The following is a 26198-nucleotide window of genomic DNA, read 5'->3' as shown; positions in this document are numbered from 1 at the left end:
GAGCCATCTAGATACGTCTTTGGGGGAAATCCCTCAATGATTTCGGATTTTGCTTTCTCCCCCTCATTTTTGGTCACGTGAGAAAATGGAAATCCCAACAGGTTCTTCGTAGCTCTAGAATTCTTAAAGAGTAGGAAGAAAAATGGAGATTTCCTAGGCTTTAAGTTCATGCCTTGTTTGAATTGCTGGTGGAATTATGGCCTGGTTTAAGGTTCACTCGCTTGTTTCCTGTATGTGAATTCACAGGATCTGTCCCTTATTGAGATTTATGAAAACAGGCTAGTTTCGTTTGCAGACGTCAAAGTTCAGCACCATGTATTTATTTATTTATTTTGCGGTACACGGGCCTCTCACTGCTGTGGCCTCTCCTGTTGCGGAGCACAGGCTCCGGACGCGCAGGCTCAGCGGCCATGGCTCACGGGCCCAGCCGCTCCGCGGCATGTGGGATCTTCCCGGACCGGGGCACGAACCCGTGTCCCCTGCATCGGCAGGCGGACTCTCAACCACTGCGCCACCAGGGAAGCCCAGCGCCATGTATTTTAATTGGACACATAAATCGGAGCAATGCAAGGCACTCGTGGGGTTTGGTGAAGCAGAGAGAGAGATGGAAGGAGAGCTGGAAGATGAGGACTCTCTTCCCCCTCCCTCTCTGGCTGTGTGGCTTTGGACAGGTCACGTCACCTCTCCAAGCCTCAGATGACTCATCTGTAAAGTGGAGTGGAAAGACCCGCCTGGTGCTGTCGGACCCTTTCACGGACGTGAAAGGGACCCTGACATGAAATTGCCCATGGAGTGAATCCACACTCCTGGAATCTCCCGACCCACCTCCGTCCTTGCCCCATTCGTTCCAGTTGGCTTCCGGCCCCTACGCCGCACCCCGGGCTCTTGGCCACACTCATCTCATGAGTGTGCTCTGCTCTGTCACCCGTGGGCCACACAGGCGTTCTCCCGGCCACTCGAGTCCCCTCTGCTCCGTGCTTCACCTGGAAATCCCTGCCGGCCCTTCAGAAGTGGGATCAGGGTCACCTTTCCCAGGATGTTTCCCTGCTCCTGCCTCTCCCTGCTGGGTGGGCACCTGGCCCCTGGGCTCCTCCCTCTTTGCTCTCCTTACTCTGTCCTGTAGCTGTGACCCCTGGGCAGGAGCCTCACTGACCCACTAGTGCCTCACTGGCCTGCTCTGTGTTGTACACCTGTCTCCTCAGCCTTCCTCAGAGGAGGATGCCTGGGAACGTGGATGGAGGGATGGAGGGATGGATGGAGGGAGTGATGGATGGAGGGAGGGAGGGAGGGATGGATGGGTGGAGGGATGGATGGATGGATGGATGGGTGGAGGGATGGATGGAGGGATGGATGGGTGGAGGGAGGGATGGATGGGTGGAGGGATGGATGGATGGGTGGAGGGATGGATGGAGGGATGGAGGGATGGATGGAGGGAGGTATGGAGGGAGGGATGGATGGAGGGAGGGAGGGATGGATAGAGGGGTGGAGGGAGGGAGGGATGGAGGGATGGATGGAGGGGTGGAGGGATGGATGGGTAGATGGAGGGATGGATGGAGGGAGGGACGGAGGGAGGGATGGATGGAGGGATGGATGGGTGGAGGGATGGATGGAGGGAGGGATGGATGGGTGGATGGATGGATGGGTGGATGGAGGGATGGATGGAGGGAGGGATGGATGGAGGGATGGATGGGTGGAGGGAGGGATGGATGGATGGAGGGATGGATGGGTGGAGGGAGGGATGGATGGATGGGTGGATGGAGGGATGGATGGATGGATGAAGGGAGGGGTGGAGGGAGGGAGGGATGGATGGATGGATGGAGGGAGGGAGGGAGGGAGGGGTGGATGGAGGGAGGGAGGGGTGGAGGGAGGGATGGATGGATGGAGGGATGGATGGGTGGATGGATGGATGGATGGAGGGATGGATGGAGGGAGGGAGGGGTGGAGGGAGGGATGGATGGAGGGAGGGATGGAGGGATGGATGGATGGGTGGATGGATGGAGGGAGGGATAGATGGAGGAAGGGAGGGGTGGAGGGAGGGATGGATGGGTGGGGGGATGGATGGGTGGAGGGATGGATGGAGGGAGGGATGGATGGGTGGATGGATGGATGGATGGAGGGAGGGAAGGAGGGATGGATGGAGGGATGGATGGGTGGAGGGAGGGAGGGAGGGAGGGGTGGAGGGAGGGATGGATGGATGGAGGGATGGATGGGTGGATGGAGGGATGGATGGAGGGAGGGAGGGGTGGAGGGAGGGATGGATGGAGGGAGGGATGGATGGAGGGATGGATGGATGGGTGGATGGATGGAGGGAGGGATGGATGGAGGAAGGGAGGGGTGGAGGGAGGGATGGATGGGTGGGGGGATGGATGGGTGGAGGGATGGATGGAGGGAGGGATGGGTGGGTGGATGGATGGAGGGATGGATGGGTGGATGATGGAGGGAGGGATGGATGGATGGAGGGATGGATGGGTGGAGGGAGAGATGGATGGATGGAGGGATGGATGGATGGATGGAGGGATGGATGGATGGATGGAGGGATGGATGGAAGGAGGGAGGGATGGATGGATGGAGGGAGGGATGGAGGGAGGGATGGATGGATGGATGGATGGAAGGAGGGATGGATGGATGGAGGGATGGATAGATGGAGGGAGGGATGGATGGAGGGAGGGATGGATGGCGGGAGGGATGGATGGGTGGTTGGGTGGGTGGGTGGACAGATGAGAAATGATATGTGTGAACGCACTTTTTAAACTGTGAAGTGCTGGGGGAACGTACGGGACCATGATTACGAGGCCTCTTCTGTGTGTGTGTTTTGAAACAGGCTCCACATCAGAGAAGAGGAGCCCCGTGAAGAGAGAACGATCCCGCTCCCATGACTCCGCGTCTTCATCCCTCTCCTCTAAGGCATCCAGTAAGTCTCTAAGGGGTAAAGATCCCACAATTGGACCGTTTTTGTTTTTTGAGATTTCAAAGAATGAAAAGAGATCCTTTATTTTCAACTAGAACTAGAAAGAGAAGGGATCTACGAAGAACTGGCCTTTCTAGAGAGTACGCGTCTTTCTGGACTTGGGCGGGGAGTGGGGGGTCCTTCCCGGGAGGAGGTCGTGGCCTCTGCCTCTGGAGGGCCTGTGCCGGGTGGTGTCAGAGGGTCCTCCCTCTGTGCTCTACAGGCAGCTGTTGGTTTTGGGAATCAGGGGAGAGGAGCTGGGTGAGTGTTCTTGTCGAGTCTGAGGGCGGAGAGAAGTGGACACAGAAGACTTCACTGGGGGGAGAAATAACAAAATTTAGCAAGTGTCACTGACCCCTGGACATGGACCACACTTTGGTGGAGGGAGCGGGGAATGTGGATGAAGTGCTCCAGGTCTCTGCTCTGGGGGCTGCCTCGGCCTCAGGAGCAGTCAGGACGGGCGCACACGAGACAGTGTCACATGTCTTCCCACCACAAGCATTTACAGGGAACCTACTCTCTACCTGGCTCAGGGCATTGAGAGACCAATTAGATACGGACCTGCTCTCAAGGAAACCATTGTTCCTTTGGACCACGTTATGTTGCAATAGGGGCTGCTGTATTTTTTCCTGCACACATATTCACACCTGTGAGGTGTTACGGTTACGCATATGAGGGAGTAATTAATTTTGTCTCAGGTGAGGCAGATTTAGCGGTAGGGTGTGATCCCTGCAGGTTTCAGAGAGCAGCCGGTCTTTGGGCCTTGCAGGAGAAGGCTTTCCAGTGCAGGAGAAGGTATTCCAGGTGGAGGAGACTTCACAGGTAGAGGAGGCTTGGGGCCTGAAGGTGTGTGTGGTGCTTGGGTGCAGTGAGTGGTCCCAGGGTTACAGCTCAGGGTCAGGGCGTGGCTGCGAAGGTCAGAGCACATCAGGGGGTTTGGCTTGGGGCCTTCTTGGGTTTCCTTTCTCCTTCCCCCTCCCCACCTGCCCACGGATAATAGTGGGCCAGTGGTGGGGCTCTCCCTCACAGGTGTGCACAGAGGGAGTCAGACGAGGCCTGCTTAACATGAGCCTGGTCTCTGTGATAGAAGAAAGGTCTGATTTATAGGCTGGAGTCAGTCAGAAAAGCCAAAGGCTGCAGCTTGTTATCCTCCTGCCCCAAGAAATAGAGGGAGCCCAGGGTACCAGGGGGGCACCTGAGGAGTGGATGATCTGTGCCGTTAGAATAGAGAGGTGTGGTGCTTTGTTTTTCCCTGATCCTGGGCTGACAGCTTTCTAGAAGGTTCTGGGACACACAGGTCTGTGCAGTGTCTTCAGGTGGAGTAGAATGCCCAGGCTGCCAGCCAGCCTCTCCTTCCAGTGAGGTGACTTTTTAAAATTCCTCAGAGGGTCCTGGGATCTTAGGGGTCTCTGATGAGATGCTTCCTGTGTCTCTGATGAGATGCTTCCCGTGTGTCTGATGAGATGCTTCCCGTGTCTCTGATGAGATGCTTCCTGTGGCCTTTGGTGTAACTCCCACATTTCAGGAGGTCCAGGGACAGGGGACTTGGCCACAGGAGTCAAGAGCGGGGGGCGGGGTCACACGAGTCAGCCTGGGAGGGGCTGGGTCGCTCTTTTGTAGACTGACAGTCCCCCTGGATTCAACCGGGGCAGAATGACTGAGGTCAGGGCGGGTGGACGGAGAGAAACATCAGTGTGGGTCTCCGTCCTCCGGGTCCTCCCAGTCTGGGCCTCCCAACCTAGGACATGGGTGAAGACATTTGGGTCCCCGTGGTCTACTTTTAGAACCTCATGCCCCTTTTATGACCTTTGTGTCCACCTGTCCCTCCCCTGGGCCAGATGCCCAGGTCCTCATAGCCTCCCCAACCCTGGTCCTTAGCTCCTCCGCTGCCTCTGAGCTGATGACCTCGGGTGGCTTGCCCGGGGAAGAGGCATTTTAGCAGGAGTCAGGCCTTTAGCCTAGAGGGACAGGCCGGTGCTGCATTTCCTCTGTCCACGAGCAGCCTGTAACCAAGCAAGACGCAGGCTGCGGGGTTGAGTCAGAGCCTTGCTGGGGAGCTGGGATCCAGTGGGGAGGCTGGCTGAGCGGTGGGTAGCAGCACGCAGGCTGAACCAGGTGTCATGGGGCGGGGTCTGGGGAGGGTGGCCTGGGCAGCAGCTTCCCTCGTCTCCAGGAAAACAGCAGAGCTAAGATAGAGATGTGGTTCCCGTGGAGCGTGAGGTCCTCGGGGTCGCTTGGAGCTGGCACGCACGCCCCGGGCAGATGTGGCTGGATTGATATGAAAGACAGGGACAGCTGTATTTTATGAAAGAGAGCTTTTATTGTCTTTCATTGATATAAAAGACAACACTGCCCCTCCGTGTCCAGGGACCCACACTCATCTTGCCTTTCAACATGGTCCACGTGGGGAAAAGGGCAAAAGAAACCCCGTATTTGGGTAGCTGCTGTGCATACTGCATTTTCCGTCCTGAGTTCTTCTAGAAGCTAAGTGGTTGTAGCATTAGCGTCAAGCCTTTTCAGTCCTGTGAATTTTGCTGCTTTGAACCAGAAGCACCACTATGCTGTGCAGAGGGGAGATCGGAGCTCCAGGACCCACCTGCACAGAAGCAGGAGTGTAGCCTGGGCGCTGAAGGTGAGGGTTCTGGAACAGATCGGGCGGGGCGTGCAGAGGAGAGGCCTTTGCGACGTGTATGGGGCCAGGGAGCGGCGCTGGCTGTCTCCCCACAGTGCCTTCTGGCTCTGTCAGAAGGACAGAGGGGTCTGTGTTTAACCAGAGGTGGGATGGCATTGACGGACATTCCCAGTCGTTGCAGGTAAGGGGAGTTGGTGCTGCAGAAGCAGGAGATGCGGGCCCGGGGCCCTGACTGATGGGACCCTCTCTCCGCAGGCTCAGCGCGGTGCGGCGAGTCCCCGGCTCAGGCTCAGCCGGCGGGGCCCTCGCGGGGGGACAGGGCCCGATCACCTCAGCCCTGCGGCCCCGCGGAGGAGGGCAGGGCCCCGGGAGAGAGACAGTGGCCCCAGGCGGGGCGGGGGCTGCCGTCGGCCATCAGCAGGTGCAGCCCTGGGATGGCCCCCCAGCCGGACCCCGGCCTCAGGACCGGCCAGTGGAGCATCCAGGTGTCAGTGCCCTCATCGTCCTCCGCGGGCTCGTCCTCCTCCTCCGCGATACCCGCCGCCGGCCCGCTCGTCCTGCAGGCCGCCCAGTGCTCCGTGACCAAGGCCTGCCGGCAGCCGCCCGTGGTCTTCCTGCCCAAGCTGGTGTACGACATGCTCACGTCCACCGACGGCAGCGGCCTGCCCAAGGCCACCTCGCTCCTGCCCTCACACTCAGTCATGTGGGCCAGCTCGTTCCGGCCCCTGCTCAGCAAGACCATGACGTCCACAGAGCAGTCACTGTACTACCGGCAGTGGACGGTGCCCCGGCCCAGCCACATGGACTACGGCAGCCGCGCTGAGGGCCGCGTGGACGGCTTCCACCCGCGCCGGCTGCTGCTCAGCGGGCCCCCCCAGGTGGGTGCCGCCCCGTGCGCCCGGGCTCCGCGGGGCTTGTGTTCACGCCCAGAGGCAGGTTTGGGGCTTATTCATACCTGCCTTCCCGCGGTGGAATCTCGGATGGCCCTAAGTGGGCAGGTGGACGGCTGGGTGACCTCCATCCTCTGACCCCGGTTTCCTCCTCTGCGTGATGTGTGGGTGGAGGAGTTCTCTGCGGGTGCTTGTTGCTCCTTCAGACAACGATTCTGCATTTCCCACGCTATTGCATTCGGTGCTCACGGCCAGTCTGCGGTTCCTTCCCACTCTGGCAATGGAAGCCAACCCCTGTTTCTGCCCTGCAAGATTTTGGTGAAACTGAACAGGGAGATGAGAAACCTGTCACCATCTCCCAGCTCTCTGTGTTTTTCTGACAACAAAAGACCGTTTCACCTGTCAACATGGCAGGAACCTGGGCGGTGTGAATGTCAGGTGTCGTGAGCATGTAAGGAGGGCGCACGAGGTCGGTTTGGGGTCTTGGGAGGGGCCTCGGCCAGACAGGGCAGGGCTGGAGGGTGGGCTCTACAGTGAACTGCCTGGGGCTGGATTCGGACTAAAACATCACCTGAGCCCTGGACCGGTTCCAGCCTTCTCTGTGCCTCACTGTCCTCCTCTGAGAATGAGGAAGATAATAGCACCTCTATCACAAAAACAGGAGTGTTAACAAGAGAATAATTGTAGGGCACCTGGAACATGGCCTGACCCCTGGGAAGCATTGTTATTGTCACCATCATCATCACTGTCCCAATTCAAGACATGTTTCCTTTTCACACCGAATGTTCATTCCCCTGCCAGGTACCTACCCCAAGAAACACAAACCCACAAAAAATATGTATAAGAATGCTCATTTTTGTATTGTTTACAGTAGTTAAAAACAGACTGGAAACAACTTAAGTTGCATTGGTCAAGTTTGGTTGAAAATATTTGAGCACAACAGTATCATGCAATTCAGCCACAGAAAGTTTGAACTATTCAATAGATCTTTATATACTGACATTGAAATTTCTCTAAGATACTTACATTTTAAAGATCAAGTTGCAGAATAATATATACATGGTGTCATATCAATTATGAAAAAAATCAGTGTGTGTATGTGTCTGCGTGTGTGAAAATATCTAAAAAATCCCTGACAGGAGAGCTTGGGGGCCGAGGGGACTGGAATTTGTGACCATTCTACTTTATTTTTGATCTGTATTTCTTGAACTTTTAAATGAGTGCATAGTACTTTTCATAATTTAAAAAAATAGGAAAAAATAAAATGTTTTCTAAAAAGGATTCCTGGTTTCTCCATACCCCTCACATTACTGAATGTTACCAATCTTTAAACACTTTTGCCTTTTTGACAGGGGAGAAATAGTATATTTCTAGTATAATAGTAAGGGTGAATATATTTTAATATATTTATTGGTCATTGGTACTTCTTTTACAGTGACTTTCTGGTTTTGTTTTTCTTAATTTTCCTTTAGTCCATTTGACTTTTATTCTTTTGCTTTGTTCTTTAGATTATAAAATTTAATCCTTTGTCAATTATATGTATTGCATATATTTTCTCCAAAGCTCCCCCCCCCAATTGTGTTTCATATTTTCTTTTTAAACGGGTCAGTTATTTCCAGGACTTCCCTAGTAGTCCAGTGGTTAAGACTCCGCACTTCCACTCCTGGTGGGTGTGGGTTCCATCCCTCATCGGGGAGCTAAGATCCCACATGCTGTGCGGCACCGCCAAAAAAATAAAAATAAAAAGTTAGTTATTTCCATTCATCAGCATTTGTCGAATACTTGCTGTGAACCGGCGTTGAGCTAAGAACTTGGGGAGCACGTTCTTAGCGCACTAGGGTGGAGGGAGGCGAGGATAGCCCACAGGTGCCCATGAAACCAGTTGTGACCTCAGTGAACTAAGACCAATAGTATACTGGCCTGGTGCTGGGCTTGAGGGGGCAGGGGACTCTTTAAAACAGGAAGAAAGAGAAGGAAGAAGAGAAAAATCATTTTATTTCTTTTCCTGGCCTTAGGAGGACAGAAATGTGATGCCAGCCTGTTATGTCCCGCACAGTGAATTTTGTTGTCTTACTACAGCCATATCAATTAATATAAGATAGCAATTTGTAATTACACAAGACTCTTTTAAGACATTATTGAAATGTCAATTCATTTTTTTTTTTTGAAGCAACCTTTGTTCAGCTCCTGATGGAGTCCTACTTCTAACAGCTTAAACCATGTGGCCAGTTAAAATCTGGAAAGACATTTGCAATGATTTATAAGCAGGTGGGTCTCCCGCCCACCAGAGTTCATCTGTCTGCCTGCCATGCTTCTTCAGGCCACATTTTCCCTCAAATGTCTTTGCATCCCCCCAGCCCTCCTTTTAATTAGGTGAGATGGTTAAAAGAGGTGGCGGCGTGGAGGCATGTCAGGTGCTCAGTCAGCGCCCGCACGTAGGCAGGGCGTACTGAGGCTGGCTCCTGTTTTGCTGTCTCTACAGATCGGGAAGACAGGCGCCTACCTGCAATTCCTCAGCATTTTGTCCAGAATGCTCATTCGGCTGACGGAAGTGGATGTTTACGATGAAGAAGAGATCAATATCAGTGAGTTATCTGCTGATGACCTTGGGCTTGGCATCATCTTTAATGGGTTTCTCAAGTGACTTCTGCTGTATCTTTTACTTTGAAGATGGAATTCTCAGATTAATGATCTGACTCCTCCCAAGGGCCTTGTAGGGCTGCTTTTATCTTGCCCTTGTAGCCATTTTGCTCAGTCCTAGAATAGTGCCTGGGAGGCCTTGGTGGGAGATAAAATTACGGTACTAAAAATACCTGCTGTTTACTGCGCACCTTCCAAAACATCAACCACTGCGCTAGATGGTTTACATAAATCACCACATTTCGTTTCCTATGCCACACCAAGAGATGGATAGTGGTATTCGGTTCCGGAATAACACGTTCAGGAGTCCAGCTGGGAGGTGGCAGAGCTGGCACCAAACTAGATTTCGTTGCTGCCTCTAGAAAGCGGCGTTGCCATCAGGGGAGGGTTTCCCTCTCAGGCTGCTGAGCACATAGGTCCACATCTTGGGGCAAAATGGAAACATACGCTATGCAGGGAATAGCCTTTTCTTCTCATTCACAGAACAGAATTTACCCTGATTAAGGTAAGACTCTTTGAACAGCTGTTTCATGCTTATTGTAGAACACCTCCTCCATTTCCTCTTCCAACGCCCCTCCAGTGGCTCAGAAACTTGGTCTGGTAAAGGAATCCATTGCTTTGGGAATGAAGATTTGTGTAAGGAGTCGTGTGTTGTAGAGAAGGGGCCCCAGTAAGCTGGTAACAGCACTTGGATTATGTACGTTTAAGCTGTACAGCTGGATGATTTAATACACGTATACACTGTGAAGTCATCACCGCAGTCACGCTAATGACCGTATTCATCACCTCACACAGTTACCTTACCGTGTTCAGAAGCATTATTCACAATAGCCAAGATGTAGAAACAACCATATTTTGTCCATTAATGGACAGACAGTTGAGTGGATAACGATGGGGTATATACTGGCGATGTATTCAGCCTTGACAACGAAGGAAATCTTGTCATTTGGATACACAGAACTTTTTTAGATGCTCTTGCTGTGTTTGAGTTTTGACTTGGAGAAAATTTAGGACCAAGGAAGCCCATCCAGTCCTTGGTCTTTCCTTTGAAGGAGAAGGGAAAGAGGCTTTTCATCGAAACTCTGAGCTTTCCACCGTTTCCCCACAGTTTGAAACCGTTTTTCAAATGAAAGTCAACAGGTCTGCTGCATTTCTGTCTCCTCATTTTGTTGGATATACCAATGATACAGATAGGATTTGAATCCAGTTTGTTAAACTTCAAAGCCTTATTTTCTTAAATGCTCTCTTATTGCCTTGGGTTTCTCTTTGGCAAAATGTGTGTAATTCCTGTTTTACAGGATGCTGTGAAGATTAATGGAAGTTATACATATGAAACACTGAGCACCTATTAAATATGGAATAAATGTTCCTTGCCCTCTTCTTTCCTTATTTTTTCTGTTTCTTATGGACATGTACTCCGCCCATATATAGATAGTAGGACACACTGATATAGATATATAGATGTATATCAGTATCATCTATACTATATATATGTCATATCAAATATGTAAACTCAATATGATGTAAAATGATATTGATCAATTGATGTAAAATCAATATGTTACATATGTTTGAGTTGGACCAACTAGATTTTTTTACCTTTTAGCCAACAAGCATTTAGTGAGCACTGTAGACTACACCAATTATAATGTAGGGTGATACACTGCAAATGTGGAAATGTGGATTGGGCCATGAGTAGTGGTGGCATTCAGAAGGGAGAAACCAGTGTACCTGAGCATTCAAAAGAGGCTTTCTAGAAGCGACGTGTTAGGAGTTGGGCCTTACTAGCTGGGTAGCATTTAGATATACGAGCAAGAGAGAGAACTACATGAAGTTCTGCCGGTGGTGTGGACCAGTGTGGTATATTTGGGGGACGGTGCTGGGGAGAAGCCCAGAGCCCAGGGGTAGGTACACTGCCAGGAGTGGAAGTTAGTGTAAGTTAGAAGAGCAACCCCATGCCATAGGAAGCACAGCATAAGGCTGTTTGTCTGCATAGACATAGATCTGAATGCACCTTCTTGGTGAATTAGAACAATCCTGAAAATGGGACGGGTGCCAGAGTATCTGAGACTCAGTGGAGTTGCCCAGGTAACCTGTAGACTCAGTATCAATTCCACTCCTATCATCGTCCTTGGGCACATTTGACATAAATCCTTCTCACTTCCCGTTTTGTCATGTATCTGTGTTTCTACTGATCCTGTAGACCTCAGAGAAGAATCAGATTGGCATTACCTCCAGCTCAGTGACCCCTGGCCGGACCTGGAGCTGTTCAAGAAGTTGCCTTTTGACTACCTTATTCACGACCCGAAGTATGAGGATGCCAGTCTGATCTGTTCACACCATCAGAGCATGAAGAGCGAAGGTCAGGTTTTTAAATCTCTTGCTGCCGCCTTCTTCCACAGTACGTGGGAACAGCCTCTTAAAGGGATGAGCTGAATCTTGTTAGGGATGAACTTACCTGGTGGGGGTGGGTGAACCAACAGCCTCTGGTGGAGGACTGAGGTCGCCGCCTCACCTGACGGGAGGGGCTCTTCACAGACCTCACGAAGGAAGACTCAGGGCTCGGTTGGCGCTGCATAACGGTGAGGACCCTCTTGGTGGTTTATCATGACCAGAGGATTCTGAAGGTTCTGGCTAATAGAGGAAGAAGGCATGTATGTTTCTCTATGAATTTGGATTGCAACAAAATGCACCTACTTCCCTTTCTGCCCTTGGTCTCTCATTTTCTCGCTCCTTCTTCAGGGACTGCTAACTTCCACAGTATTATGACCCTGCTGGGTTTCAGGGTCACTGGCAGCAAACATCGGACATGAGTGGCCGGTGTGATTATAACCACTGACTAGGGAAGTTTGGTGAATGCTGCGTGAGAGGAAAATACTCACCGGTCTCCTTGTCAAACCAATCATTTTATCTTCGCTGCTCTCAGAGCAGATCACTTTTTTTTTTTTAAAGATGTATTTAATTTATTGGCTGCGTTGGGTCTTCCATTGCCGTGCGCTGGCTTTCTCTAGTTGCAGCGAGCGGGGGCTACTCTTCGTTGTGCTGTGAGGGCTTTTCATTGCAGTGGCTTCTCTTGTTGTGGAGCACAGGCTCTAGACACGCAGGCTTCAGTAGTTGTGGCTCACGGGCTCAAGAGCGCAGGCTCAGTAGTTGTGGCACACGGGCTTACTTGCTCCGCGGCATGTGGGATCCTCCCGGACCAGGGCTCAAACTCATGTCCTCTGCATTGGCAGGCGGATTCTTAACCACTGCGCCACCAGGGAAGCCCAAGCAGATCACTTTTACTGAAGGTTCCTTCACATAGTAGACCTTCTCGAATGGAGGTTGACTGTTAAAATCTTAATTTTGCTAAGTCATTTGAAAACCTGGAGGTGATTCATGTGCTTTACAGTACTGGCATAGTATGTTGGCGATCGATTTACATTGTCATGTAGCGAATCCTTGAATATGTTTATGAGCCATGCGTAGGTGCATGCGTAAGACGCCACGTGAATGTAGCCTTCAGTTTATCCCACTGAGACTCTGTCCTTTCTGACCAGCTGAGTCACCCTGGGGCAGACAGGTGAGAGGTGATCGTACAAAGTCCTGTTGCCGTGGTTCCCTGTGAGTAGGCAGGGGAGAGGACGTGGGCTGTGCCTCCTGCTGTTCTTTAATGCTGGGGATTTCGTGCAGACAGAGGGACACGCCGGAAGCCAGAGGACCTCTACGTGCGGCGCCAGACGGCGCGGATGAGGCTCTCCAAGTACGCGGCGTACAACACGTACCACCACTGCGAGCAGTGCCACCAGTACATGGGCTTCCACCCCCGCTATCAGGTAGGACGGAGCCCCCGCTCCAGCGGCACTTCCCATTCTACACTTAGTATTTCTTTTCATCTCAGACCCAGACGGGGAAAGAGGAGGAGGGGCAGCAGGAGCCGATGGGAGCCAGTCAGACACCTGCGCGGCCAACTTTTTTTTTACATACTTTTCCCCCATCATTTGTTACGTACTTCGTGCATTATGTGTATATTCACGTATACAAGTACATATACATCAAATTGTACACAATACATAATATGTGTAATCGTGCATTATTTACCCCATGCTTATAGCACTTACATTAAATCATTGGTATTACATAGTTCATATATGTATTAATTGTACATAGCTCATTAAGTCAAATCAATTCCAGTCAATATGCATGTCATAATGATTTATTCACAGTTCAGCCACCACCATATTATCACTGTCACATGCATGAAATAAACTACCCATCATCACAACCCTTATTCTTAGTATTATCCTATCAGTAGGAGGCCTTCCACTGCTGTCAGGATTTACACCCGAATGAATAATCATCCAAAAAATAACAACATTGTTTTACCTACACTGATAGCCGTTACAGCATGAGGTAATTTATACTTCTCTGTACGACTTACATACTCATGTATACATGAGTGGATGCCCCAGAAAGGCCCAGAGGTGGCAATAGCACTGGCTTTCTCTGTCCGTCCCCGTTACAGAGGGAAACAGCAGACAGTAGCTTTCATTTTCCCGAATCTGCTCGGCCTTGAGCTCAGCTTCCACTGAAGTAGCACCTGTCTTCTTTTAGCACAGATTTTTTTAAACGATGTAATTTTACTGTAGACGAAATTAGAAAGTACATATGAGCGGTTTTTCAAAGGATTAAAATAATCAGAAATCCTATTTGCTGCAGAATAATTCTCCTAACATTTTTTCCCTCGGAGGTGAAGCTTTTCTTTCAAGGCAGAGAAACATATAAGTGAAGACGTTGTCTTGATTTTGAAATTTAAAGATCTGGAGAGACTCAAAGGGTTCAGTCCCTGGTCACTTCAGGGTCTGCCGTGAAGGAATGAATGAAGCATGGGGGGCGGGTTTGAGCTCTGGCCGGAGGGCTGGGTCTGTGTGCATGCACGCGGGTCGGGGGGGGCCACACTGGCAGGGGACGTGAAACCAGGCCCTGTGAGGAGCCCTGAGGGGCACACGCTGGCCCCCTGCTGGCACTTCCCTGCCTCTCCTTGTTCTGTTCTTCTTCCTTCATCGCTCAAGGCTCCCTGAGAGGAAGTCCTAGGAGATTCCTCAGCTACGACCCTCTGTGTTCCCTCCCCAGGTCAGAATCTGTTTCTCCCTCATCCCTGCTCTCAAAGTAGAGCCACAGTAGGACTTCACAGCCGGCGTGTCCCGGCCCGCATCGGCCCTCCCCTGGCCCCCGTGGTTCCCGGGAGGGCACAGCACAGGCTAGCTGCACGTCTGCAGGAGGGGCTGTCAGATGGAGGGTGAGGGTCAGGGAAGACCCCTCTGTGGACGCCTGAGCTGAGAACTGGAGGAGGCATGAGCGTGGCCTGGGCAAAGCTGGGCTGGGAGGTCGCACCAGAGAGCAGTGCAGGCACGGTGACTGGGTGAGGGGAGGGCTCCTTGGACAAAGTGACTAGAGGTGAGGCTAGACTGGGGATCGGAGTGAGCCCAAGACCCGTGGGTGTCAGTTTCCACGTCCACCAAGTGGGGGTGAGGACATAGGGTTGTTAACTGCTTCATAGATTGTTAATTTTAATGCCAAGGGGACAGGAGGGGGCCTGGACGTGGTGCGACAGATAGAAGCGCACAAGTTCGCAGTTATTGTCTTATTAATATGCTGTTACACATATTACCTATGGTGGGAAAATAACCTTTGTCACAATTAAAAATGTGATCTGGCACGTGAATGCTTTAGTTGGTAACCCAGCGCCCCTCTGGGTCGGGTCCAGCGTCGGGAAGGGCTGGGCGGCTGACGTGGCGTTGCTGGGTGAAGCACGGTCAGCACCGGGACGGGAGCGGCCTCTGGCCCAGTGGGTGTGGCCTCAGGTGTGGGCGTCCACACTGTGTCCTGGCGTCAGCCTGGGGCAGAGGCGGCAGCGACCTCTGTGTAGTCACGGCCACGGCGGGCCTGGGTTCTTCCGGGAAGTCAGGCCAGACTCTGATGACAAGCTCTGTCCTTTCCCCCTCGCACCTCAGCTCTATGAGTCCACCCTGCACGCCTTTGCCTTCTCTTACTCCATGCTAGGAGAGGAGATCCAACTCCACTTCATCATCCCCAAGTCCAAGGAGCACCACTTTGTCTTCAGCCAACCCGGAGGCCAGCTGGAGAGCATGCGGCTACCCCTCGTCACAGACAAGGTACTGGCTTCGAGTCCCTGGGGGGCAAAGCAAAGTGGCTGCAAGGGACCACTGAGCTGGAGACCCAGGGACTGTAGTTCTTGATGAGTCGGGCACATGGGGTGGGGTGTGGCGGGGAGAGACGAACATGGTGACTCAACTTGGAGGAGGCTGGGGAGCACAAGGGCTTTGTGGTCACTCAGAGTCAAATCTGAGTCAAGTTTGACATCATACTGTCACTTGATGTCTCAGAGCCTCAGTTTCCTCATGTGTAAGCTTTGGGCAATAATAACTCTTGCAGAAGCTTCTGGTGAGAATTGTATGGAGTAACCGACGTCAGGCCACAGCACGGTACCTGGAAGATAACAAGGGCCAGTGAATGTTCGTCCCTTCCTCTCTCTTTTCTTTCATGCTGTCTCTTATGGAACATTTGGAACAGGCTAAGACGGCAGGATAGTATAATGATTCCCCCAGGGCTGCTTACCCAACCTCAACAGTTATTCACTCAAGGCCAGTCTTGCTTCATCAAGCCATCTCTCTTCAGCTGCCTTCCTGTGTTACTTGGAAGCGAATCTCAGACATTGCATCATTTCATTTGTAAATATTTCAACGTATATCTCTAAAGGAGAAATTCTCTCTCTTCCGAGGAGGTTGTTCCTAATGATGCATCGTCTCTCTGGCCGCCATTCTTAGGGGCGCTGGCTTGACAGTTCCAGCCTGACAACCTCAGAGTCAACTGGCTGCCCCTTCCCCAGCCCCAGCCCCACGGACCTTGTGTACAGCTCTGCTGTGCCTTCTCCAGAGGACCAGGCATGCCCAGAGCTGAACCCAGCCTAGCAGACCCAGCAGGCTATTATCAAGAATGAAAACATTTGTAAAGTGGCAGTGAGGCCTTTACTATAAGGTGCTTGAGCCTTTATCAGTTACTGCACTAGCTTTTCCAGGCGGTTCCCATCAGAACTGGTTATGAGGGACTTCCCTGGTGGCGCAGTGGTTAAGAGTCCGCCTGCCGATGCAGGGGACACGGGTTCGAGCCCCGATCCCGGAAGATCCCACATGCCGTGGAGCACCTAAGCCTGTGCGCCACAACGACTGAGCCTGCGCTCTAGAGCCCACGAGCCACAACTACTGAGCCCGTGTGCCACCACTACTGAAGCCCACGTGCCTAGAGCCCATGCTCCACAACAAGAGAAGCCACCGCAATGAGAAGCCCGCGCACCGCAACGAAGAGCAGCCCCTGCTCACCGCAACTAGAGAAAGCCCACGCAGCAACAAAGACCCAACGTAGCCATAAATCAATCAATCAATCAATCAATCAATCAATCAATAACTTTATTTAAAAAAAAGAACTGGTTATGAGCACCAGCTGTATGCACAGCTTTGTAGCAAGTACTTTGAGGAATCGAGAAGGAACAGAAGATCTAGCTTGGCCAGTGGAACCTATTGTTGAGAAAAGAGTGAAAGAAAACACAGTTATTTATATAAGAGATCCATAGCCTGCGTGTATGAGTAGCTAGGCTGTGTGGCTATGATAGAGGGATTTAAGTCATACAGGAATAACGTGTACTCAGAGCACGACATCAGGTGCTCATAGGAGAGATTAATGAATTTGGGTAATCGATATATGCCTGTTAGTTCTGCTCACCTAACAAACCATTTCCGAACAAGCATGTACTTAGCCTCTGATTCTGTGGGCCAGCAGTTTGGACTCAGTTCTGCTGGGTGGTTGTCCTGGGGTGGCTTGCTCTCACTTGTGTCCGAGGTTAGTTACCAGGTTGGCGGGGGGGGCCGGCTGGGCTAGGGACGCCCATGTCTGTTCCCTGTGGCCTCTCCTTCTCCAGCAGGCTAGCCCGGGCTTCTTCCTGGGAGGGTTCCGAGAGAAGGCAGAATGTGTCAGGCCTCTGGAGGCCAGGCTTGGAACTGGCACGCTGTCATTTTTACTGCATTTTATCCATAAAAGCAAGTCCCAAGGCTAAGCCAGATGCAGGGAGTGTGGAAATAGATACCATCTTTTGATGGAAGAGGCTGCAAAGTCACATTTTATTTTATTTTCTTTATTATTATTATTTTTTTTTTGCGGTACGCGGGCCTCTCACTGCTGTGGCCTCTCCCGTTGCGGAGCACAGGCTCTGGACGCACAGGCTCAGCGGCCATGGCTCACGGGCCCAGCTGCTCCGCGGCATGTGGGATCTTCCCAGACCGGGGCACGAACCCGCGTCCCCTGCATCGGCAGGCGGACTCTCAACCACTGTGCCACCAGGGAAGCCCCCGAAGTCACACTTTAAAGGGAGGGGAATGATTGTGGCCACGCTGACAAACACTTGCTTCTTTATGCCCGTCCTCTCCAGAGTCAGGAATACATAAAAAGTCCGACGTTCACTCCCACAACGGGCCGTCACGAACATGGGCTCTTTAACCTGTACCACGCGATGGATGGTGCCAGCCATTTGCATGTGCTGGTTGTCAAGGAGTATGAAATGGCAATTTATAAGAAGTACTGGCCCAACCACATCATGCTGGTTCTCCCGAGTATCTTCAACAGCGCCGGAGTGGGTAGGCCTTTTTAAACGTGCCCTACTCTGTCAAGTTTCTGTGAATGGAGACTGGAGAGAATGTTCTAGATGTCGATGCACAACGTGAGAGTTGTGAGTTCAGTTTTATTTGGGGCAAAATGAGGCCTAGAGCTTGGGAGACGGCCTCTCAGATAGCTCTGAGGAACGGCTCCAATGAGATAAGGGGGGAGGTCAGTGTATATGGGATTTTGGTGAAGGGAGATGCGTGCAGTCAGGCACACGTTGGCAGAGGGATGCTACTGGTCACAAGAAGGCTGCTGCTGGTTACTGGGAGCAAATATCTCTGTTACTGATTTTAGTGCTTTTCTAGATAGGAGACGATGCAAGGAATTGGGCTCATAAAATTACCTCCTGAAAAATATCTAACTCTCTGGAGGCCTGTTCTGCCAGTTTTTCCCAGAGCATAGACTGCCACCTTCCTGATCGCCACCCTGACCTCCTTTCAGGGTGTGCTGAAGGTCAGCGACCGCCGTGGCTACTGACCGCATCCTTGTACAGGCGGATGGCGAGAGACAGTTTTTGTCCGTGTAGAGAGGAAAGACCTTTCTCATTAAGCTTTTTGGTTTTTAAAGCTATTTTGATTTGACTGTTCTTTTTTCTTCGATGTTTGGTTATTGATTTACTCATGTTCTCAGCTGTTAGAAAAGCAAGGATATATCGATGTGTGTGCAAATTGGAGAGGAGTGTTTTCTGCCCTAGAATTCTACCAAGTCAATAGCCTGTAGTGGGTGGGTGAGGGCTGCAGATCAGGACCCCCCAGGGCTGGGGCCTCGATGGGCTTTCATCAAGTTCTCTTCTCACTGGGGCTTTGTCCTGGGTGGTCGTCGGCATAGGACTGGCCTGAGTCGGGGTCGTTTGCCCGTTTCAGGCGCCGCCCATTTCCTGATCAAGGAGCTGTCTTACCACAACCTGGAGCTGGAGCGGAACCGGCAGGAGGAACTGGGGATCAAGCCGCAGGACATCTGGCCCTTCATCGTGATTTCTGATGACTCCTGCGTGATGTGGAACGTGGTGGACGTTGACTGTAGTGGGGAGAGAAGCAGGTGAGAACCCACACACTCACCCCACCAGTAAGACAAGTGCACGTGCTCTCTTCTCAGTGGGGGATTCTCGTCCGCCCTTCGAGGACCCCAGAGGGCGCCTCACGCTAGAAGGTGTGGTGTGCAGTGGACAGAGCCCTGCGTGTGGTGGGCTCACGTTCCAAGCTTTACTTTGAGTTCTTAATTTTAAAAATGTTATTGAGGTGTAATACATACAGAAAGTAAAGCAATATATATTCAACATCAAATATATATGAAAAGGAAAGTATAATACATATCCAGGTATTTTCTTTTTCTTTTTTTTTTTTTTTTTTTGCGTTACGCGGGCCTCTCACTGTTGTGGCCTCTCCCGTTGAGGAGCATGGGCTCCGGACGCGCAGGCTCAGCGGCCATGGCTCACGGGCCCAGCCGCTCCGTGGCATGTGGGATCTTCCCGGACCGGGGCACAAAGCCGTGTCCCCTGCATCAGCAGGCGGACTCTCAACCATTGCGCCACCAGGGAAGCCCCATATCCAGGTATTTTCACAAACAGAGCACACACGCTTGACAAACTCCCTGATGAAGAAACAGACCATCGCTGGCACCCCAGAACCTTCCAGTCCCTCCTCCCTCCCCCCAGCCTCCTCCTAACATGAAGCTGTATTTTTATTTGTTGTGTGACATTAGGGAAATGACTCTTTTTTGGGTTCTAGATGCCTCATCTTTCAGAGGGGCACTTAAACTTGTGCTAGAAGTTTGTTACAAGGATTAATTAAACCATGAATTGTGTGCCTGGTCATGGGTAATGGAGCAGCACAATGTAGGAAAGGCTCAGTAGATACAGTTGCATCTGAACATCATGGGTAAAATATTTCTGTGTGGTTTTACCATGAGTGTTTCAACTTAGCCTTTATTTTTGGCTTGATTTTTTTTTTTTGAGAAACAACTTGATTTTTGGGCTTGTTTTTGTGAGAGGCAACTTTTGAGGTTGGTTCACCTCTTCTGTGTTAGTGAGTCCTAATGTAACAATTACCATTAACACCACTGCTCTTCTAGAAAAAACTGTTTTCTGTCTGTTAGAGCTGCACATGCATGAGGACAGCAGTCACCGTGCTTTCAGTATTCTCACTGTCATGCTTCCGAGGGCAAGAGCTCGGCTAGGGCGGCGATGAGGAAGAGAACCAAGCTTTTCCCTCTGCCTTTCTGAATTTCATTCTGCAGCAGCCGTTCAAGTCCTGGCACGTCAGAGCTGGCTGGGGCCTTAGAGAGTTTAGTTGAAGCCCCTCAGTTGGGGGAAAGGAAGCTGAGATGCAGAGAAGTTGAGCCACTTCCCTGGGTTTCACAGACAGAGCTCTTTTCACCCCAGCTCCCAGCCCTGGGGTTACTCCCTTCAGCAGCCCTCCCTGGTCGTCGGGTGGCCCTCACTGTCTTCACGGACTTCAGTCACCGGCAGGGTGGGGTGGGAGGTGTTTACACACTGCCTCCTTCCCTCCCCCCACCTCGCTTGGAATTGACACTGGAAACGTGAGGTGGTTTGGCAGATGCAGAGACTGTGGGCTCCGGAGACAGACAACACCGTTCAAGCCAAGCTCTGTCATGTGACACTGGGCAAGTTATCCAGAGCTTCTTTTTTCCTCATCTGTAAAATGGGGATGCTACGCCTATGTCATAGGATTGCTGCGAGGATCAATGACAGTGAATTTGAAGTGCTGAGCACAGTGCCTGGTGGTTGTGATGGGTTCCTTCTGCACCCCACTGCCCGGCATGTTCAGGGAAAGCAGCATCCTGGCCAGCCTGGTCCAGAGGGCCTTGCTGTTGTCTGCATGCCAACCGAGGGATGTCCATCTCCTTCCTTTGAACAGGGAATTTTCCTGGTCGGAAAGAAACGTTTCCTTGAAGCACATCATGCAGCACATCGAGTCTTCCCCCAACATCACTCACTACGCGCTGATCGGCGTGCGCAAGTGGTCCAGCAGGACCGGGAGCCGCGAGGTGCGCGAGCCCTTCTCCCGCTGCCACGTGCACGACTTCATCATCCTGAACGTGGACTTGACCCAGAACGTGCAGTACAACCAGAATCGGTGAGCTCCTGCGCCACCTTGGCTGTCAGCTCAGCCCACGGTCCCAGGGCCCTCCGTGAGGGGCGGCCTTACTCCTGGCAGGTGGCTGCTCCCTCCTTGCCCTTCAGGGCCAACGACACCAGAGCCTTTTCACCCATAGCACTGGCCTGGTCCCTTGCTTTCAGCCCTCATGGGGTTTTTTTGGCTCTTTTTTTTTTTTTTTTTTTTTGGTGCGTTACACGGGCCTCTCACTGTTGTGGCCTCTCCCGTTGCGGAGCACAGGCTCCGGACGCACAAGCTCAGCGGCCATGGCTCACGGGCCCAGCTGCTCCGCGGCACATGGGATCCTCCCAGACCGGGGCACGAACCCGTATCCCCTGCATCGGCAGGCGGACTCCCAACCACTGCGCCACCAGGGAGGCCCCCTTTTGGCATTTTTGTTGTATAATTTGAGGGCAGATTTGCCCAAGACCATTCGACTTCCTTCCTCAGTTCACGTGGCACCTTATTTAATGACGTAAATGCTGCCGGGTGTTGTTGCTCTTGCTTTTTTGGCTCCTCCTCTGGACACGTCACTTTTTAGGAGCGTTAGCACTGAAGGAAACTGTCATTTCCCTGTGTCACTCTCTACAGATCTATGCAGACATGCTCACATCACGAGAAGAATCTAATCACTGACGTTTACTGAGCCCTCTACGTGCCAGGCAGTGGGCACGCCCCCGAGAGGGCCCAGGCAGCAGTGTCAGTTTTGGAGCCAGACCGACCTGCTCGGAATTTGGGTTCTGCCACTTGTCAGCTTTGCAATTTAGGCAGATGACTTGCCATCTCTGAGTCTTGTCTTCCTCAGCTGTAGAAAGTGGCTAATATGTTTACTTTGGGAGGTCGGTCGTTTCCTTTTCAGCAAATAGATGAAGTGGGGTTTGTCAAGTCCCCGTCACGGTGCCTGGCATGTGCCTGCTCCACAGGTGGCTTCTGTAGTGTAAGCCTGGGGTGCACCCTGCTTTCCTGGTGCAGGCGCATCACAGCTTGTCCTGTTTCCCTTCTCCGTTTGCCTTCTGTGCCTCCCAGAGGAAGGTCTCTGGGGCAGGAACGAGCCTGCTCCGCCTTCCCAGCCCCCAGTACAGGGGTGCACACTCCACGTGTCTGGTAAGGGCATGACCGGGGGTGTGTGAGCTGCCTCCAGTCCGACCCGCCCCCTCCTCTGGTTCTGGGCAGGTTCATGTGTGATGATGTGGACTTCAACCTGCGGGTGCACAGCGCCGGCCTCCTGCTCTGCCGGTTCAACCGCTTCAGCGTGATGAAGAAGCAGATCGCGGTGGGCGGGCACAGGTCCTTCCACATCACGTCCAAGGTGGGTGTGGCCGTGTGCCTAGACGGGGCTGCCGTCCGTGGTGGGAAAGCTGGCAGGGCGGCCACCCGGGCGCCTTTGAGTCAGTGGGGTGGACTTGACTGCTGGGAAGTATTAGTAAAGGTTTCCGGTTGGGAGCCCCGGGAAGGGAAAAGACTTCATCCTGTTTCCCTTCTGATCTCCGACTCTAACTGGTTTCCTGTGTGTCCCCCCCAGTGCACACGCACCACCAGACCTCCTGTGCGCCCTTGCCTGCCCGCACTCTCTCTCTCCCCATTGGTTTCCTGAACTCATCTCTGTCACTGTCTTTGCTGTTCACTTGTCCGGCTTTTCTGCTGGACAGAGCCCCTTGCTGGGGGCGGGGGCAGGTGTGGTGCCGTGCTCTTCTCGGAGCCCCTGCGACAGTGCCTCCCAAACACTGTCTGAATGGCCCTGACGGGCTAGCTTGGTGGCTGAGCCAGCCTCCTGATGGGCAGAGACGTGATCTGATTGTGTCGGTCCTGGCCGGGCAGACCTGGGCATTTCAGATGCGAAGTCACAGCGAGCCTTCGGAGATCTGTGTCTTCCAGGAACCCATACGGAGCTGGCACACCCCTACCTTGAAGGTCCCTCCGATCCATGGGGCAGAGTGTCAGAGATGAGCTGGAGAAGTAGGCAGGACCTTATCCGCTGTGGGAAGGTTCTAGACTTTTCTGTAGGAGTAACGAGAACCCATTGAAGGGTATCCAGCAGAGGGTTTGATTAGCATGATTCACATCCACAGACTCTCTGGCTGTAGCATGGGAAGTCTGTTGGTGATGGAACGAGAGATGGTGGGCCCAGATGGCCGGGCCGTGGAGAGCAGGGGCCACGTGGCTGGACAGGAGGCAGATAGGGTCTGGGGGTCAAGGGGAGATTGGCCGTTCCCAGAGGTTTGCATCCCTGGATTTGGGGGAACGTTAACAAGGTCCGTGGATTCCCTTATTTTTTTCTAGACCAGGCAGCCAATTTTCAGCGTGGAATGGTCAGTGTCTACGATTCTGATCGATCACGTGATCAGTTTTCACACGTCCCACTTCGGTTAAACCTAATTTTTCTTAATGGAGAACCTCACAGTGGAAGTTATGTGTTCTCACATCGCTGCTCCACGGCACAGCCTTCCACGACGGGGCCACCCACCCTGGGTCCCTGCTCAGGGTGGCTGGGAGTGGCTGACACCCGCCCTTCCCTGCTCAGGTCTCTGACAGCCCCATGGCCATCGTGCCGGCCCAGTACATCTGCGCCCCCGACAGCAAGCACACGTTCCTCGCGGCCCCTGCTCAGCTCCTGCTGGAGAAGTTCCTGCAGCACCACAGCCACCGCTTCTTCCCGCTGTCCCTGAAGAATCACGGCCACCCCGTGCTGTCCGTCGACTGCTACCTTAACCTGGGGTCTCAGGTAACTGTCAGAGGGGGCGCTGTCGAGTCCATAAATCCGGGAAATTCCTAAACACGTGCGCCAGAACCCAGGACTTGGAATGAGAACCACTCCACTACTTCCGCTCCGGTATGACCCCACTTTACAGCTGATAAGATAAAGGCTGAGAGGACTGAAGTGGTTTGGCCCCGATATAAGAAGTTAAGAATCAAACCCACTTCTGATGCTAAACATTTCTGATTCTCAAATGAATTAATGAATAGATAAATCTGGATAAGTCTTGGAGTTGAGTTTTAGGATATAGATTTGGAAATAGCATTAAATATTGTTTCTGTTCCCCCAAGTCTGAGCTTGACCTGGCAGTTAGTATTTGCTAGATGCAAAGCCCTAACACAATGTCGTGGAGTATTTCATGGAAAATGACATTTTCTCTTGGATTCCTTTCTTTTCAGATCTCTGTGTGTTATGTGAGCTCCCGGCCCCACTCTTTAAACATCAGCTGCTCCGACTTCCTGTTCAGTGGACTCCTGCTGTACCTCTGTGACTCTTTTGTGGGAGCTGGCTTCTTGAAAAAGTTTCATTTTCTGAAAGGTAACTTCCCGTACTCTTACCATGGACATTGCTTTGAATAGCTGTCGCCACCTGGCGCCTCTGCGGAGGTGACCTCTGGTCTAGTCCTTGCCAATGGGTAAACTGAGGCTCAGGGCGCGTGACTTCCCCGATGATCTAGGCAAGTGCAAGAAGGCTGGGATGGGATCCCAGGGCAGCTCTTTCGCCCTCTACCTGTTTGCGTAGAGACAAGACACAGCCCCTTTCTTTTCGGTGACTAGCAGATATTTTCAACTTTTCTGTTGCTTTCCAAGCCAGGCTCTTAACCTAAGCATGCAGATCCCCTCAGACGTTTTTCCTTCTTGGTGGATGAGTTCTTCTTCCTTGTCTTGGGGTGACACATGCATCTTTACTTCTCTTCTAGTCTTTCTCCCTCTGTAGGTGTTTTCATGCTACAGTGGTTGAGAGTGAGAAACATTCATTCTGTGTGACTTAAACACATTCTTTCTAATCCAGCTGGGATCCCTAATGGAACTTCACTTTTCCTTGGCTGCCCTTGACTCTGACCTTCCTCTCTACCAGGTGTTTAGTGAGCACCAACATTGCATAAGCTTTGGGGAAATAGTCAGAGGTTTCCACAACCTCCTCTGCTCTTGGGATGCATTTCGTCTAATAGGAGGATAGGACGTGTAGGTAGGGAGGTAGGTAGCTAGAACAAACACCCACGATTACTGATGAACGCTAGGCGTCGAGAGGCGGGAGAATCCTCGTTGTCCAGCAGAGGAAGGGTCAGGAGGTGCGTGGGGCCTGGGCGGGTGGCCGGCTGGGATGGCTGGAGAGGGAGGGTTGGGCTGGAGGGGCAGGGGAGGGCGCTTCCCAGTAGGGGCTGCAGCCGAGGATGTTGGTTTGTGGTCCTGCGAGTCTGTCTCCTTCTCCCCCTCTGCTCACTTCTTTGCCGGTGTTTCTTGGTTCCATGTTGTCTCATCTGCCAGACCTGCCAAATCACAATCTCACTGTCTTGCTAAGATTAAGAAGCATCCCCAAGGAAACAAGCGCTCACGCGGACATCCGGTCCTTCCCGTCCAAGCAGCAGCGTATTTTGTTCTTGCAAATAGCGGCCAGGCGGTACCTTTCCTTTGGAGAAACTCCCCTGTTTTCTTCACATACCTCTGCTGTTGTCCACACAGGTGCCACCTTGTGTGTGATCTGTCAGGACCGCAACTCACTCCGCCAGACGGTTGTCCGCCTGGAGCTGGAAGATGAGTGGCAGTTTCGGCTGCGAGATGAATTCCAGACCGCCAATGCCAAGGAGGACCGACCCCTCTTCTTTCTGACCGGACGGCACATCTGAGGGAGACACATCTGAGGGTGGGGCCTTCAGAACCTCAGGCTGCTGAGGCTAAAGGAAGAATAGGAGCCACGGAGTGTCTGGACTGGGACAGGACCCAGAGGTGTCTGTTGGCCACCCCCTCATGGTAGGTGCCAGGGAACCGAGGCCCAGAGATGGACCGAGACTTACTGAGGCCGACGGGGATGAGTGGATGGTGAGCAGGAACTCAAACCAAAGGCCCCTAGGTTCCGGGGCAGACCCCATCGCCCTGGCCTGGGGTCGAATGTCCCCATGATGGTCGAAGTCCATCATATGAAGAACAAAGTTTTGCCTGCTGTGTCACATCATCCATATGCTTCCATGGACAGACTTGACTTTTCTCTTAGCTCTGAAGGATCCCCCTTGGCTTATCTTGTACAGGCGCCAGCATTTCAGATGATGGATATGATGTTGGCTATGTAGGTTTCTCTATAACCTACTACAGAGCAATATTCCAAAAGAACCTTTTAACTGTAAAGGCTGGAGACAAGAAAGAATGAAGTAGGTTCAGTTAATAAGAATTATGTAAGTTTACTCTTTTAGAAGCTAGCCCAAAGGCATCAACTTTAATAAAGTAAAACGAATAGTTTCACTTCAGAGCAAATACGATTCTATTAAAATAGTATAGGGTAAATACCCTAC

The 26198-nt window shown here is 52.1% G+C and overlaps 1 protein-coding gene across 5 annotated transcripts in view; it reads left to right on the top strand.

Moving 5' to 3' along the window:
• The window catches only part of GREB1 (growth regulating estrogen receptor binding 1), a gene marked incomplete at its 5' end in the record, with an annotated part of 68994 nt that extends 43256 nt beyond the window's left edge, over positions 1-25738 (top strand). For 2 of the 5 annotated variants that reach the window (XM_081254195.1, XM_081254191.1), the window contains 13 exons: positions 2807-2911; positions 5835-6457; positions 8952-9054; positions 11313-11471; positions 12782-12924; positions 15103-15264; positions 17592-17796; positions 18685-18859; positions 20698-20916; positions 22111-22246; positions 23459-23659; positions 24091-24229; positions 25375-25738. In XM_081254195.1, coding sequence (XP_081110321.1) covers positions 2807-2911; positions 5835-6457; positions 8952-9054; positions 11313-11471; positions 12782-12924; positions 15103-15264; positions 17592-17796; positions 18685-18859; positions 20698-20916; positions 22111-22246; positions 23459-23659; positions 24091-24229; positions 25375-25538 — 2534 coding nt within the window. In that variant the 3' untranslated portion in view covers positions 25539-25738. Of the gene's footprint in view, positions 1-2806; positions 2927-5834; positions 6458-8951; positions 9055-11312; positions 11472-12781; positions 12925-15102; positions 15265-17591; positions 17797-18684; positions 18860-20697; positions 20917-22110; positions 22247-23458; positions 23660-24090; positions 24230-25374 lie in introns of all 5 variants that reach the window. The other 3 variants (XM_081254194.1, XM_081254193.1, XM_081254192.1) reach the window with 2 other exon arrangements.
• Between the last annotated feature and the right edge of the window lie 460 nt (positions 25739-26198).

This window comes from Mesoplodon bidens (assembly GCF_964165515.1).
Source record: "Mesoplodon bidens genome assembly, chromosome: 14".
In the NCBI taxonomy this organism is placed as follows: domain Eukaryota; kingdom Metazoa; phylum Chordata; class Mammalia; order Artiodactyla; family Ziphiidae; genus Mesoplodon; species Mesoplodon bidens.
This window is presented reverse-complemented; position numbering and strand designations above follow the sequence as displayed.